The sequence below is a fragment of the Mobula hypostoma genome, chromosome 7 (assembly GCF_963921235.1).
Source record: "Mobula hypostoma chromosome 7, sMobHyp1.1, whole genome shotgun sequence".
Lineage (NCBI taxonomy): Eukaryota > Metazoa > Chordata > Chondrichthyes > Myliobatiformes > Myliobatidae > Mobula > Mobula hypostoma.
The window spans coordinates 158,246,261-158,259,907 of NC_086103.1; the positions used below are offsets into that span (position 1 = coordinate 158,246,261).

The 13,647-nt window shown below is 39.4% G+C and overlaps 1 protein-coding gene across 8 annotated transcripts in view; it reads right to left on the reverse strand.

Moving 5' to 3' along the window:
* The window catches only part of LOC134349699 (F-box-like/WD repeat-containing protein TBL1X), a 396,148-nt gene that overhangs the window by 68,016 nt on the left and 314,485 nt on the right, over nucleotides 1-13,647 (reverse strand). For 7 of the 8 annotated variants that reach the window (XM_063054418.1, XM_063054419.1, XM_063054423.1 and 4 more), the window contains one exon: nucleotides 9,442-9,549. In XM_063054418.1, the coding sequence (XP_062910488.1) occupies nucleotides 9,442-9,499 (58 nt within the window). In that variant the 5' untranslated portion in view covers nucleotides 9,500-9,549. Of the gene's footprint in view, nucleotides 1-9,441; nucleotides 9,550-13,647 lie in introns of those variants that run through there. The other variant, XM_063054425.1, reaches the window with a different exon arrangement.

The window sequence follows — 13,647 nt, forward strand, 5'->3', positions numbered from 1 at the left end:
ACTTCACTGTTGAAAATCACGGCTTGTTGCTCTTCATGAATCATATTATTGCACAAGCCAATTACTGAAGTCTACAATGTACTTGATTGATCTTGGTACAAAATGTTTTTGAGCAGTAAGGATGAACTATTAATTGCAATATTTGTTTAGAAAGATGAGTATTAATTTTGAAAAATTTAAAAACACAGCATCACCAATTTTCTAAGTGCATATAATGTTTGGGTTGTGGGCAATTGTTGTCTAGAAAAACAATTATTGCCAATCCTGAATAGCCTTAAGAAGGTGATAGCGAAATAACTTCTTGGTTGTTGTGGTCTTTCAGGTGATGGTATTCCACAGTACTGTTGGATAGGCAGAAGATATATTTTCAGGTCAGAATGATGTGTAACTTAGTGAGGTTACACCTAGCCACCAGTATTGCGCTGTGCTACTATCCATATGTCTGTCCTGACATTAGGTCAGTCTGTACCAAGAGATTTTCTTTGAGGAGTCTGGCACATAGTTGATAAGTTATAACTGTATAAAGTATAACTATGTTATACTGTTGCTTCACTAGTCTGTAGAACTTTGCTAAGTTCACTGGGCTGGAATTAACCAACAGGTCCATCCAGTTTCATTCATTCTTTTTTTAAATATAGCAGCAATGATGCAATGAATTGCTTACCAAGCATTTTCATAGGATGTTTGAGAGGCAAGCACATGGGAAGTAGGTTTGAGGTCACATAAAGGACATACACAAAGAACTTTCGAGAAGGTTGACCAGCCTGGGACAGATATCCATGTGTCTAAATTTAGTGCCTAGATTCCCTCTCCTGACCACAATTCAGTAGTTTTATGGTCATCTAATTATTTTTCCCAATTCTAGATTATTCTGCATTTAAGTTCCACCATTGCTGCCTTGGTGGGATCCAAATTCACATCTTAGTATTGGTCCAGACCTCTGAATCACTGAGAACTAAACTCTTGCACAGCCACTGTACCACTAGATAGGTCAAGAAGAATTTACGTCAAGCTATCATCAGAATTGACATCACTTTGGTATCAGTAAAGGATAATCTATTTTTATGCAACCCACAACAAAGATAGTTGTTACAACTGGAAAAAAAATTACAAAGACAAAATAAAATTATACAGACAAAATAAATTACTGTCCCATATGTGGAAACAATGACAGAAATCAAACAAGTAAATTTATGTTGTATTTCCTTTATCATAAGTGTACTCTATTTTTAGGGAGGTAGGCCCAACCCACATTCAATTTTCCAGATGTGATCATATGGGGTCTTTTATATTCTACAGGTTGAAAAACCTACTCCTATTTTCAATTGTAATTGATAATAATTCCAAATTATTTCATCTTATATTTACAGTGACACCAGAGGAAGCTACTTGGCCCATTGCAGACATCCTACCTCTCCCGGAAGTTCTGAGAGTCTCCCACATATCGATAGTGGCTCCCTGACGCCTGGAAATTATATACAGTATCTCGGAAATAGATTTTTTTGAGAGGGAGAGGGAGAGGGAGAGCGAGCATCCTGATTGGTCTCTCTTCATGCTAAGCGTGGTCCCCAACCACCGGGCCACAAGGAAACGATATGAGTCAGCTGCACCTTTCCTCATTCTCTGTCACGCACTGTTGAATTTGAACGCACGCGAGGTCATCAGTGACCCAAGACATGCAAAGGAATGGGTCCATGAAACCATTTGTGAATGTCCCCGGTGAATCATCCATGTCAGCGTGGGAAAAAGATCAACTCCTCGAGCTTGCAAATGACGGTGGGCTGAAAAGTATGTTTGACATAACATCTCTGCCGGCATTCTGGATCAAAGACAAGGCTGAATATCCTGAGATAGCCATGGAAGCACTTCAAATGTTGCTTCCATTTCCAACATATCTCTGTGAAGCGGAGTTTTCTGCAATGAATGCAACGAAAACTAAATTGCGAAATAGACGATATAAGGAACCCCCTTCGAGTATCGCTGTCTCCCATCACCCCTCGATTGGACCGTCTTGTTGCAGGAAAACAAGCCCAGGGCTCCCACTGATTCAGCGATATTGGTGTGTTGCAATGATTTTATATGTTCATACGGGGAAAATATGCGCTGTGTGTTTAATATCCAAATGTTACTTAAAATGTTATGATGCAATTGACTTATCACCTATATTCCGGTTGTGATTTATGCCCCCGCCCCGGTCGGCCGGTCCGCAAGAATATTGTTAATATTAAACCGGTCTGCGGTGCAAAAACGATTGCGGACCCCTGCTAAGTAGACCTATCAGTTTTCTCTGTGGGCGGGCTTTACAGTCGACTTCAAAAATAATGACAGTGTTGGTCGCTGCACTGTTTGCAACAGTGACTTTTCTATTGTCCATGGTGTGGTAAAATGTAAAAGACATGTTGAGGTGAGTTTAACAGGTGTGATTCATTCATTAGCATAGCTAACGTTATTTAAACTAGCTGGCTGGCTGCTAGGGAGCTACGCTATTAATGTCCTACTTGATGAGGCCAAACTCCCTGTCAACTTGCTTAAAGTTGTAATAGAATAAACATGATAATATAAGTACATATTTTAATGTCACATTTCCTGCATATACACAACTTGGTTTACAGATTAGACAAAATCACTAAACAAAGTATTACATACACCATTGGAGGTCGACCGGGGGGTGGGGGGGGATATGGGGTTGCGGGGGGGCGGGGGTGCTATCTCCCTGATATGAGTTTTTACAGGGTGGGATGTCTGCCATTGGATTCATGCTGGCTTCTAGAGGAGTGATTTCATTAGTCCTCTTATTTCCTTGCACTACCTTAACCTATTCATTCTCAACAAGACTGAGAACTGCTATTTAACCATTTCTATCATTCATCTACGCTAAGAGGCGATCTATTGGAGATGATTTATATACCAGTACTCTTCTGGGGAGGTGGGTGGAAACAATGCTGTGCCAAACATGTACTTTTGCTCACTTAGCTCTCTAATTCTAGTAATTTCTCCCCCTTCTCTCTTTTTCCAATTCCCATTCTGCCCCCCCCATCCTTCTCCATTCTTCACCTATCCCATCACTTACCCCTGGTGCCCCTCCTCCTCTCATGGTCCATTGTCCTCTCCTGTCAGATGCCTTCCTCTTCAGCTCTTTACTTCTCAGCTTCTTAATGCATTCACCCCTCCCCTACCCACCTTCCTCCTCACCTAGTTTCACCTACAACCTGCCAGCTTGTACTCGTTCCCCTCTAACCATTTTCTTATTCTGGCTTCTTCCCTCTTTCTTTCCAGTCCCGATGAAGAGTCTCAGTCCAAAACGTTGACAGTTCTCTCTAAAGATGCTGCCTAATGTGCTGAATTTATCCAGTATTTTGTGTGTTTTGCTCTGGATTTCAAATGTCTGCATCTGATCTGATCTGAATCTCTTGCATTTAATATGTTCTGCTTTTTTACTATTTAAAAAAAATCCCACCTTGCTACTTTTTTCTCCCACAAACCTCACATTTTTCTATATTCTATATGATCAGTCATGTCTTTGCACATTCATATAGCCTGTCTCCATGAATCTTCTCAGCCAACAGTACCATTTAGTTTCATATTATCAGTAAACATGAATACTTTATACCTGATTCCCTCATCCAGATGATTGAACAGCAAGGGCCACAGCACAGATTCCTCCGACACCCCACACTTACAGTCTCCCAGACCTAAAATAATCTGTTTGTTTGTACTCGTTTTATTTTTCTGTAACTAATCTAAGGCAGTTTAGTACTTACAATATCCGTGTGCCCTAATCTTATTTGATATTCTCTTGTGTGACATCTTTTGAAACACTGCTTGCAAGTCCAAATATACCACATCATCTGATTCCCTCTGCATCTGATCTGATCTTGTTACGGCATCAAAAAACACAGATTCATCAAACATGATTTCCCTTTTACAAGTGACACCAGTGTGTCTTCTGCTCTAGGAGGAGAAGATGGCAGCGCGCGCGACCACTTTGGTGGTGATGTCTGTTATCTGTCAAGTAGGGGACCGTGCACAATTCTGATTTGATGGAAATGGACGTGAGAGTACAGAGGAACATCTGGAAAACTTCTGAAATGCCCACTTCGCTGCTACTGTGTGGTAACCGGAATCTCCGGAGCAGAAGGCCCGAAATCCTCGGCTTTGTGTGTTTCAGCGGCCAGGGCGAGGTCAAAGGCGCTCGGGAGGGTGTATCGGAGAGGCTGGTCAGAAGCTCGAAGTTTTCGGACGGGTGGACTCAGTGTTGGCTGTGGTCGGCTGCTTCCAAGGCATCAGCAAGTTGACGGTGCCTGGAGGTTTATGGCAGGTAGTTTCTCCCTTTTGCCGCCTGCTATCGGGGACTCGGGAGTTGATCGACTCAGGGACTTTTGAGACTTTATTTACCGTGCCCATGGTTTGTTTTTCATCAAGTTATGGGATTGCTTTGCACCGCTGTAACTATATGTTATAATTATGTGGTTCTGTCAGTGTTAGTCTTTGGTTTGTCCTGTTTTCTGTGATAACCCTCCAGAGAAACATTGTATCATTTCTTAATGCATGTATGCATTTCCAAATGACAATAAAAGAGGACTGAATGTTCTCATAATCTAAAAAAAAGTGCATGTTGATTCTGCCAAATTCTACCATTAATTTTCAAGTGAGACACTATCTACCCTTCACAAAACCATGTTGACTATGCCAAATCAGATTATGCTTCTCCAAATGCTTGTAAATCCTGACTCTAAGAATCCATTCTAATAGTTTGCCCACCCACCACTGACGTAAGATGCACTGTTCTGTAATGCCCAGGGCTATTCTCGATGGAAAGGATGTACCCATGATGGAGATGGTTGAGTCTATAGCCCTCTGTAGTCCCTTGCAGTCCTGTGCACTGGAACATCTACACCTGGCTGTGATGCAACCAATCAAAATGCTCTCCACTGTACATCTACAGAAAATTGCAGGAGGGGCCGGCTGGTGGCGCAATGACATCAGCGCCAGACCCGGGAGTGGAGGTTCCTGGGTTTGAAAACAGTCCGGTCCGCTCCCGAGTACGCTTTCCATCCTTGCTGGGTTCAGTGTCGAGTTTGCAACTCAACCTCGTAAAATAAAGGGAAAATGCTGCGAAAATGTCTGTGCGGGGAGTGCCACGCCACACAGTCTCTCTCTCTCGTTCCGCGCCTTGTAAAAACGCCATGAAAAAGACATCATCACGGATGCATGCACGCACACACATGCACAGACTTGCACGCATGCAGGCACACGCCAGAAAAAAAGAAGAAATTTGCAGGAGTCTTTGGTGACAGACCAAATCTCCTCAAAAACCTAACAAAGTAGAGCCACTGGTGTAACACATACAAAATGCTGGAGGAACTCAGAAGGTCAGGCAGCAACAATGAAAATGAATAAACAGTTGGTGTTTTGAGCCAAGGCCCCATTATCAGGACTGGATGATGAAGGGTCCTGGCCTGAAATGTTGACTATTTATTCATTCCCATAGATGCTTCCTGACCCGCTGAGTTCCTCCAGTATTTTGTGTTTTGCTGTGGATTTCCAGCATTTGCAGAATCTCTTGTATTTATGAAGAGCCACTGGTGTGCCTTCTTCAAGATCACATCAATATGTTGAGCCCAGGACAGATCCTCTGAGATGTGGGCACTCTGCAGCGTAAACCTGATTACAATTGCACGGAGAATGAAGATACAGTGCAAGATCTCATCACTTTGCTGATGTAATTTCTCTTGAATTTTACCCCTTTGGGCTGTTATCATTCTAAATTTCATACACACATAATAGCAATTTCAAACCTTATTGTGTTGTAGAATAAATTTATGCCAAATTTTGAAATCCTTCTGTTCTATTTACCATGTGACTTCTATTGGCACTAATCAACTACAATCTTATATAAACAATGACTTATTGAGAGGGTGCTGGTTTTATGGAACCAGATATTATGAGGCACTGCCATCAGTGAGTGGAAAAGAAATCTTTTCCATTGCAGACACTTATTACTTCATAAAATTTATACGAGAACATAATGTAGCAGACATGCAGTAGATTGTAGCCAGTTTTCTCAGTTTTAAGGTAAGGACCAGAATCAGAATCATAATCAGGTTTATTATCACCGGCATGTGACATGAAATTTGTTAACTTAGCAGCAGCAGTTCAATGCAATACATAATCTAGTAGAGAGAAAAAAAAATAAACATAATAATAAACAAGTAAATCAATTACATATATTGAATAGATTTTTAAAAATGTGCTAAAACAGAAATACTGTATATTAAAAAAAGTGAGGTAGTGTCCAAAGCTTCTATGTCCATTTAGGAATCGGATGACAGAGGGGAAGAAGATGTTCCTGAATCGCTGAGTGGCTTCTGTATCTCCTACCTGACAGTAACAGTGAGAAAAGGCCATGCCCTGGGTGCTGGAGGTCTTTAATAATGGACGCTGCCTTTCTGAGACACTGCTCTCTAAAGATGTCCAGGGTACTTTGCAGGCTAGTGCCCAAGATGGAGCTGACTAGATTTACAACCTTCTGCAGCTTCTTTCGGCCCCTCCATACCAGACAGTGATGCAGCCTGTCAGAATGCTCTCCATGGTACAAATATAGAAGTTTTTGAGTGAATTTGTTGACATGCCAAATCTCTTCAAACTCCTAATAAAGTATAGCCGCTGTCTTGCCTTCTTTATGGCTACATCGATATGTTGGGACCAGGTTAGATCCTCAGAGATCTTGACACCGAGGAACTTGAAGCTGCTCACTCTCTCCACTTCTGATCCCTCTATGAGGATTGGTATGTGCTCCTTCATCTTACCCTTCCTGAAGTCCACAATCAGCTCTTTTGTCTTACTGACGTTGAGTGCCAGGTTGTTGCTGCGGCACCATTCCACTAGTTGGCATATCTCACTTCTGTACGCCCTCTCATCACCATCTGAGATTCTACCAACAATGGTTGTATCGTCATCAAATTTGTAGATGATATTTGAGCTATACCTAGCCACACAGTTGTGTATGCAGAGAGTAAAGCAGTGGGATAAGCATACACCCCTGAGGTGTGCCAGTGTTGATCGTCAGCGAAGAGGATATGTTATCCAATCCACACAGACTGTGGTCTTCCGGTTGGGAACTCGAGGCTCCGATTACAGAGGGAGGTGCAAAGGCCCAGGTTATACCTCTCTATTTACCCATCAAACACTGTCATTCAAATTATTTCCAAAAGTTGTTTATAATTTATTGGAGAAGTCAAAGTCAATTGCCCTCACATGAAATGTGCCACATGTCAAGTAAGATGGCTTATGTTTTTGTGAAAGGTACCCGATGCATTGTGAATTAAATAAAATGCCTTCTGAACTTATGATTTGATCTTCTGAACTACAAACAATGCATTTAAAAATGTTCAATGGTTATCTGTACCAAAAATAGATATTATTTGGATTACTTGAGGTGGATTTAAGTGATCTGCTTTAAATGGATAAATTACAAGCAAAAAAAAATAGCTGGTGATTCAATCAATTTTGCGAATAATCTTCATATAAATAAAGCAGCACACATATTATTGCAGTTCCTCAAAATTCTTTTGGGGTCCTATTGATCTTACGGGGCTTCATAGTTTGCCATGGGCACCTGGATTCAGTACTTCAAAGTGAGTGTCAAGCTGGCAAGTGCCCTGTGCCACAGTTGGAGTAGGAAAGCACTTACATTTTTACATTTTTATTGTTCTATTCCTCTTTATCTTGAGAATAACAATGGACATGAAAATTCACAATATTCTTTTCATAGACCACCATTCATACTTGGAACCTATTTGCAATCGGCAGATTGGTTCCTGGGATGTCAGGTATGTTTACCAACAGAGATCAGGCAGCCTGTGCCTACACTCTTTTCAGTGAGGAGTGATCACACTGAAACATACAAAATTATTTTGGAGCTTGACAGGGTGAATGCAGACTTGATTTTTTCTCTGGCTGGAATTACTAGAATCAGATATACACATTCTCAAAATAAGGAGTCAGTCCTTCACAACATGAGAAGAAAGTTTGCCTCCAGAGGGTACTGAATCTTTGGAATTCTTAATGTAAGAGGGCAGTGAATGTTCAGTTGCACAATCTATTCAAGACAGAGATCAGTAGCATTTTATATATAATAAAGGAATCAAGAGGAATGAGGTTAGTGTAGGAGAGTGGTGCTGAGGTGAAAGATTTTGTATGGGAGAAGAGGAACAGTTTGGAACCTGTTCAAAAAATCCTGTATCAGCTTAGACACAAAACACACAAGAATTTAGAAGGTGTAGACGATCAGGCCCCTCAAGGCTGCCCTACTATTTAATATGTGACCTCCACTCATTTTCTGTGCTATTTCCCCATGCCCCTCTATTCCTCGATCCATCAAATATTTACAATGATTCAGCTTCCACCACCAGTTGGAGATGAAATGTGGGAAGTTCACCACCCTAATACAGAACATTCTCCTCAAATAATTGCAATAAAGAAGAATGACTAAGGGACATGGCAAATAATATTTTTTAAATTTTGGCAGTTGTCAACTAACATGCATTCATGTGTACAATTAATGAGATCTTGCAGTAACTTGTTAACATTTTCTGAGTAACAATACAAATGTGCAAAAAGAAAAAATACTTAACAAGCTAAGTGTTAACATTCAAATAACAATTCACATCTACATAACAGCACTGATTCATTTTCATTAACATATTAAATGGAAAACAAATATAACATGCATTAAAAAACTTAATGTTGCAGCATATAGTGAACTTTATAAATACCTTACTGCAGTTAGTGAAATAATATTTACTATTATACAATATTATAATTGTGCTGATTAAGTTATTAAAACACTGTTTTGATTTTCTCTTATTCTTTATGCTACTCATCTGCTGCCAATTGTGATGGTCTAACAGATAAAGGAAATCATATCCTCAGGGATTGTCTGGCCTACCAATTGATTTCATAAATCGATGTTAAAGGATTATTGATCAGACAAAAGAAAGATTGTGAGCAGATGGTTGTAAAGAAGAAACACTTAAGTGTACCAATTGATTGAGCAGTTTATAAGGAAAGTCTCCAATACCTATAAATTCTCTTTTGAAACTGTGAACATGTAAAGTCTGCATAATTTTATGCCAAACTGTGTAGACAAAGCTACTATTGTACAATTCTCACCCACACACAGCAGCCACCTGTATGTATGATGTGAATACTTTCCAGTTCTAAGGGCTTGCCTGCATATGCTTACATTCAGGGACTGAGTAAACTATGGCTTAATTTTCTTACGAATCTGCCAACCATTCTTTAAAAAGCTAAGCTCCTATTATCAAATCACAAATTTTATTACAAACTTGAAGTGTCTGCATGAAAAAAGGATTTACATAAACCAGTTAGTTTACTAATCTATTGAAAACCATTTGCTGTTTACACAAATAGCCTTACCTGATTCTTGGAGATAACGATAAACCAGGAAATTTACTTCGTCACTAGTTATGCTCATCTTAGCCCCACCTCACCCTATGAGGTTTACAAGCAAGCGCAATCTATGCCCTGTTGGATAGGAAATCAAAAATTGATAGCTTAGTATTTTTCAGCATGTTTTATGATCATTAATAGCACAGACAAATAAAGACAGGTTTAGCTGTGGAACTACCACAATGCTGGGCCATGAAACAGGTGCTATGTGGTTTAACTTACTGCAAGTTTCAAAAACAAAAAAAAACAAATTTCATCATTAGGATTTGCCCTGTTTGGAAACTCCAAAGAGGAGCAAATAGCCCTCTACAATAAATGGTCAGTTGTTCTACCCTGGAACAACTGGACACAATGCAGAAACAAGCCTTGCATTGATTGTTAATGATGGAATAACTTGCTAAAGCAATTCAAACAATATCAAAGTCAACCACGTAGATTGAGGTTGAAATCGTACATTGGACAGATGAAATGGGGCACTGATTCCATTTTCCTGAAAAAGCAAGTTAGCTTATAATGACAGATTAAAGTCTTGTTGATTACTTTCATGGTCCTAACTCATCCTTAGCTTACCCCTTTCACATTAATATTTGGCATATTATCTTTGAAACATATACTGTATAACCTCATCTAAAGAGCTTCAACCCTGAGAAACTGTTTCTACTTACATGATATTCATATCAATAATGGACAGTTCAAGTTTTAAAAATTAGGGCAATGTTTGTCATCAGTATGATAGTTGTAAAAATGAACAAGTGTTTGCTTGAGATGTTATTAATGCAGTGTGAAATTATACATTTAAAATAGCAAAATTTACAGAAGTACAATGAGCACAAAAACTTGAATAATACTTTGGAGAATAAGGAGAATAATACTTTAGAGAAGGCTTACAAGATACATTTCTATTCTCTGTGAATAGACCTCACAAAGTCAAAACCAAATTTATGTGTACCTTATTAGCAGATTTTAAAATGTTCTTTAAACATGACCTTAAACAGAGCCACTTTACACCCACACATAGTCATGAAAAGAAAACAGTGCCACACACTGGAAGACCATTTTATTGGATTCCAGTACTAAAACCAGTGAGAGTTGAAAGTGATATACACGTACGCTTACTCCTTACATAAAATTTATTCTAGATTAAACATATCTTGCTTTTGATTCAGATGTTCCATTTCTTCACTAAACATGATCAATAGCAGATCTTTTAAGCTTATTTTGTCCTCATGATTTCTGCAATAGATATCACACAAACTCAGGAACAGAAGTAGGTTAGTCATCTCTTAAACCTGTTCAATAATCCCTAGATACTTCTTGAAAATTTATCATTTTGGGTATTAAAAATTTAAATTGATTTGGTATTCATAGGCTATTAGAGAAAATGTTAACTCTGAATGCAACAATCCTTTTAATTTCATTCTTAATAAACCTGGGAGTAGTTTTCTTATTGTTAGTTGTTCTAGATTCCACAAGAGAGGATATTATTTTTCTCCACACACCTTACCAAATCTCTACCATTTTTTGATCAATCGATAATTTTTTGAAGTCAAGGCTGTCTACGAGAAGGGTCAGAGCCGTCTCTATTTCTTGAGGAGACTGAGGTCCTTTAACATCTGCTGGACAATGCTGAGGATGTTCTACGAGTCTGTGGTGGCTAGTGCGATCATGTTTGCTGTTGTGTGCTGGGGCAGCAGGCTGAGGGGAGCAGACACCAACAGAATCAACAAACTCATGCGTAAGGCCAGTGATGTTGTGGGGATGGAACTGGACTCTCTGACGGTAATCTCTGAAAAGAGGATGCTGACCAAGTTGCACGCCATCTTGGACAATGTCTCCCATCCACTACATAATGTACTGGTTGGGCACAGGAGTACTTTCAGCCAGAGACTCATTCCACCGAGATGCAACACGGAGCATCACAGAAAGTCATTCCTGCCTGTGGCCATCAAACTTTACAACTCCTCCCTTGGAGGGTCAGACACCCCGAGCCAATAGGCTGGTCCTGGACTTACTTCCTGGCATAATTTACATATTACTATTTAATTATTTATGGTTTTATTACTATTTAATTATTTATGGTGCAACTGTAACGAAAACCAATTTCTCCCAGGATCAATAAAGTATGACTATGACTATGAATATAAATCAATTTTTTATCCTAATGATGTTAACTTCCAGTACAATGACATAGAACACAGAACAGAATAGCAGAGGAACAGGCCCTTCGGCCCACAATGTTGTGCCAAACCTATTAAATTAGTAATCAAATGGCCAACTAAACTAATCCCTTCTGCCTACACAATGTACATATCCTTCCATTTTCCTCTCATTCACGTGCCTACCTCAACATCTCTTAAAAATCCTTTACTGCTCCGGAAAAAACATACCCTCTTTATTTTGGCAGCATGGTGGTAAAACTTCTGCACCCTCTCGACAGCCTCAAACATCCTTCCTATAATGGGGCAAACAGAACTGTATGCAATATTCCAGATGCAGCCTAATTCGAGCTTTATAAGCTGCAATATAAATTCCTGTCTTTTCAACTCAATGCCTCAACTAATAAAGACAAGCATGCCATATGCCTTCGTAGCCCCCCTATCAACCTGTGTAGCCACTTTCAGGGAGCTATGAACTTGGACTCCAACATCCCTCTGCTCATCAACACTGTTAAAGGTCTTGCTGTTAACAATGTACTGTACTCTCTCTTTACATTTGACCTACTAAGGCGCAGCACTTCACATTTCGCTGAGTTAAACTCTATCTGCCATTTCTCTGCCCAAATCTGTAACTGATCTAATTCCTAGTGTTTTCTTTGCCAGTTTTCTACACTATTCACACCACCACCAATCTTCACATCATCTGCAAACTTATTAACCCATCCATTTACATTTTCATAGAGGTCATTTTCGTACATAACAACCAGCAGAGTCCTTCCAGCACAGATCCCTGAGAAACACCACTAGTAACAGATCTCCAGCTAGAATAAGTCCCTTCGACAACTATCCTCTGTCTTCTATAAGCAAGCCAGTTCTGAATCCAAACGGCCAATTCACCATGGATTCTGGTGAATCTGTGTTGTACAGCACTGGAATACTAGGTCAATGTTTAAAACTGAACCAGCACACATCTGAGATATTGTTATATTGTTACCTTTCTTTCCCATGCATTAAGATGATGCATACTTTAGTTACAATAAACATTTTGCTATTTGTTGACATGGCTTAATCCAAAACCACTTGCTCACACAGAGCTGCTCATCTTACTCTGCTTCTTAATTTAAATGTTGTCTTGCCTTTGATATACAGGTCTCCATATTTTCATCTAATATTAATACATCAATGGATTATCAAAAATGTTAAACTTGTATCCTAAATTTACAATGTTGCATCATTCAATTTATAAATATGAATTATGAATAATCCTAATTTTGAAATTACTCCATTAGAAAAATAGCTTATTTTCTACAAAGGAAAATAAGGTGCAACTTTCAAGATATGATGCAGAATTGACAGAATTAAGTTATGACCAATGATGGATAATTTTCTCCACACCATAATTGAGTGGGCCATATTCTATACATATTCCATTTCCTATATTGCAACTTTCACCACTTAATCTACTGCTCAGGACATAAACACGGCTGCCTTAGTCTTGACTTTACACTCCACTAGCTCCCCATATGATGAATCCAATTTCACTCTTCCATTCTCCTTTCTACGGCACCTTCATACGTAGCCACATTCAATGCCCATCAACCCCTTTACTCCATTGCTTCCTATCACAGATTTACACTGCATGGAAATATTCCTTAAACTCACGAAGTCCACATCGTTATGTCCTATTTATACAAATCCCATTGACCAACACTTAGGCCATAGCCCTGGGTTGATTCAAGTACTTAGGATGTTTGAATTTGTGCATTAGGAACTCTTTGTTCCTCAATACTCCAAATACAGTTTCCAGCTAAAGCAGTTGTACGTTTTTCAGACTACGGAATGAGTGCTAGAAACTGCAGACGAAGAGCTAGTAAATGGGATTAGTATAGATCAGTGGTTTCACAACATTTTTGGATTACTGCCCCCTTGGTTCCCAGATGATATCCCTAGAGTCTCCCTCTCCCTTTCTGATAAAGAATTTTGATTTACAATGCACAGTGACAGAAAATAGGAACTG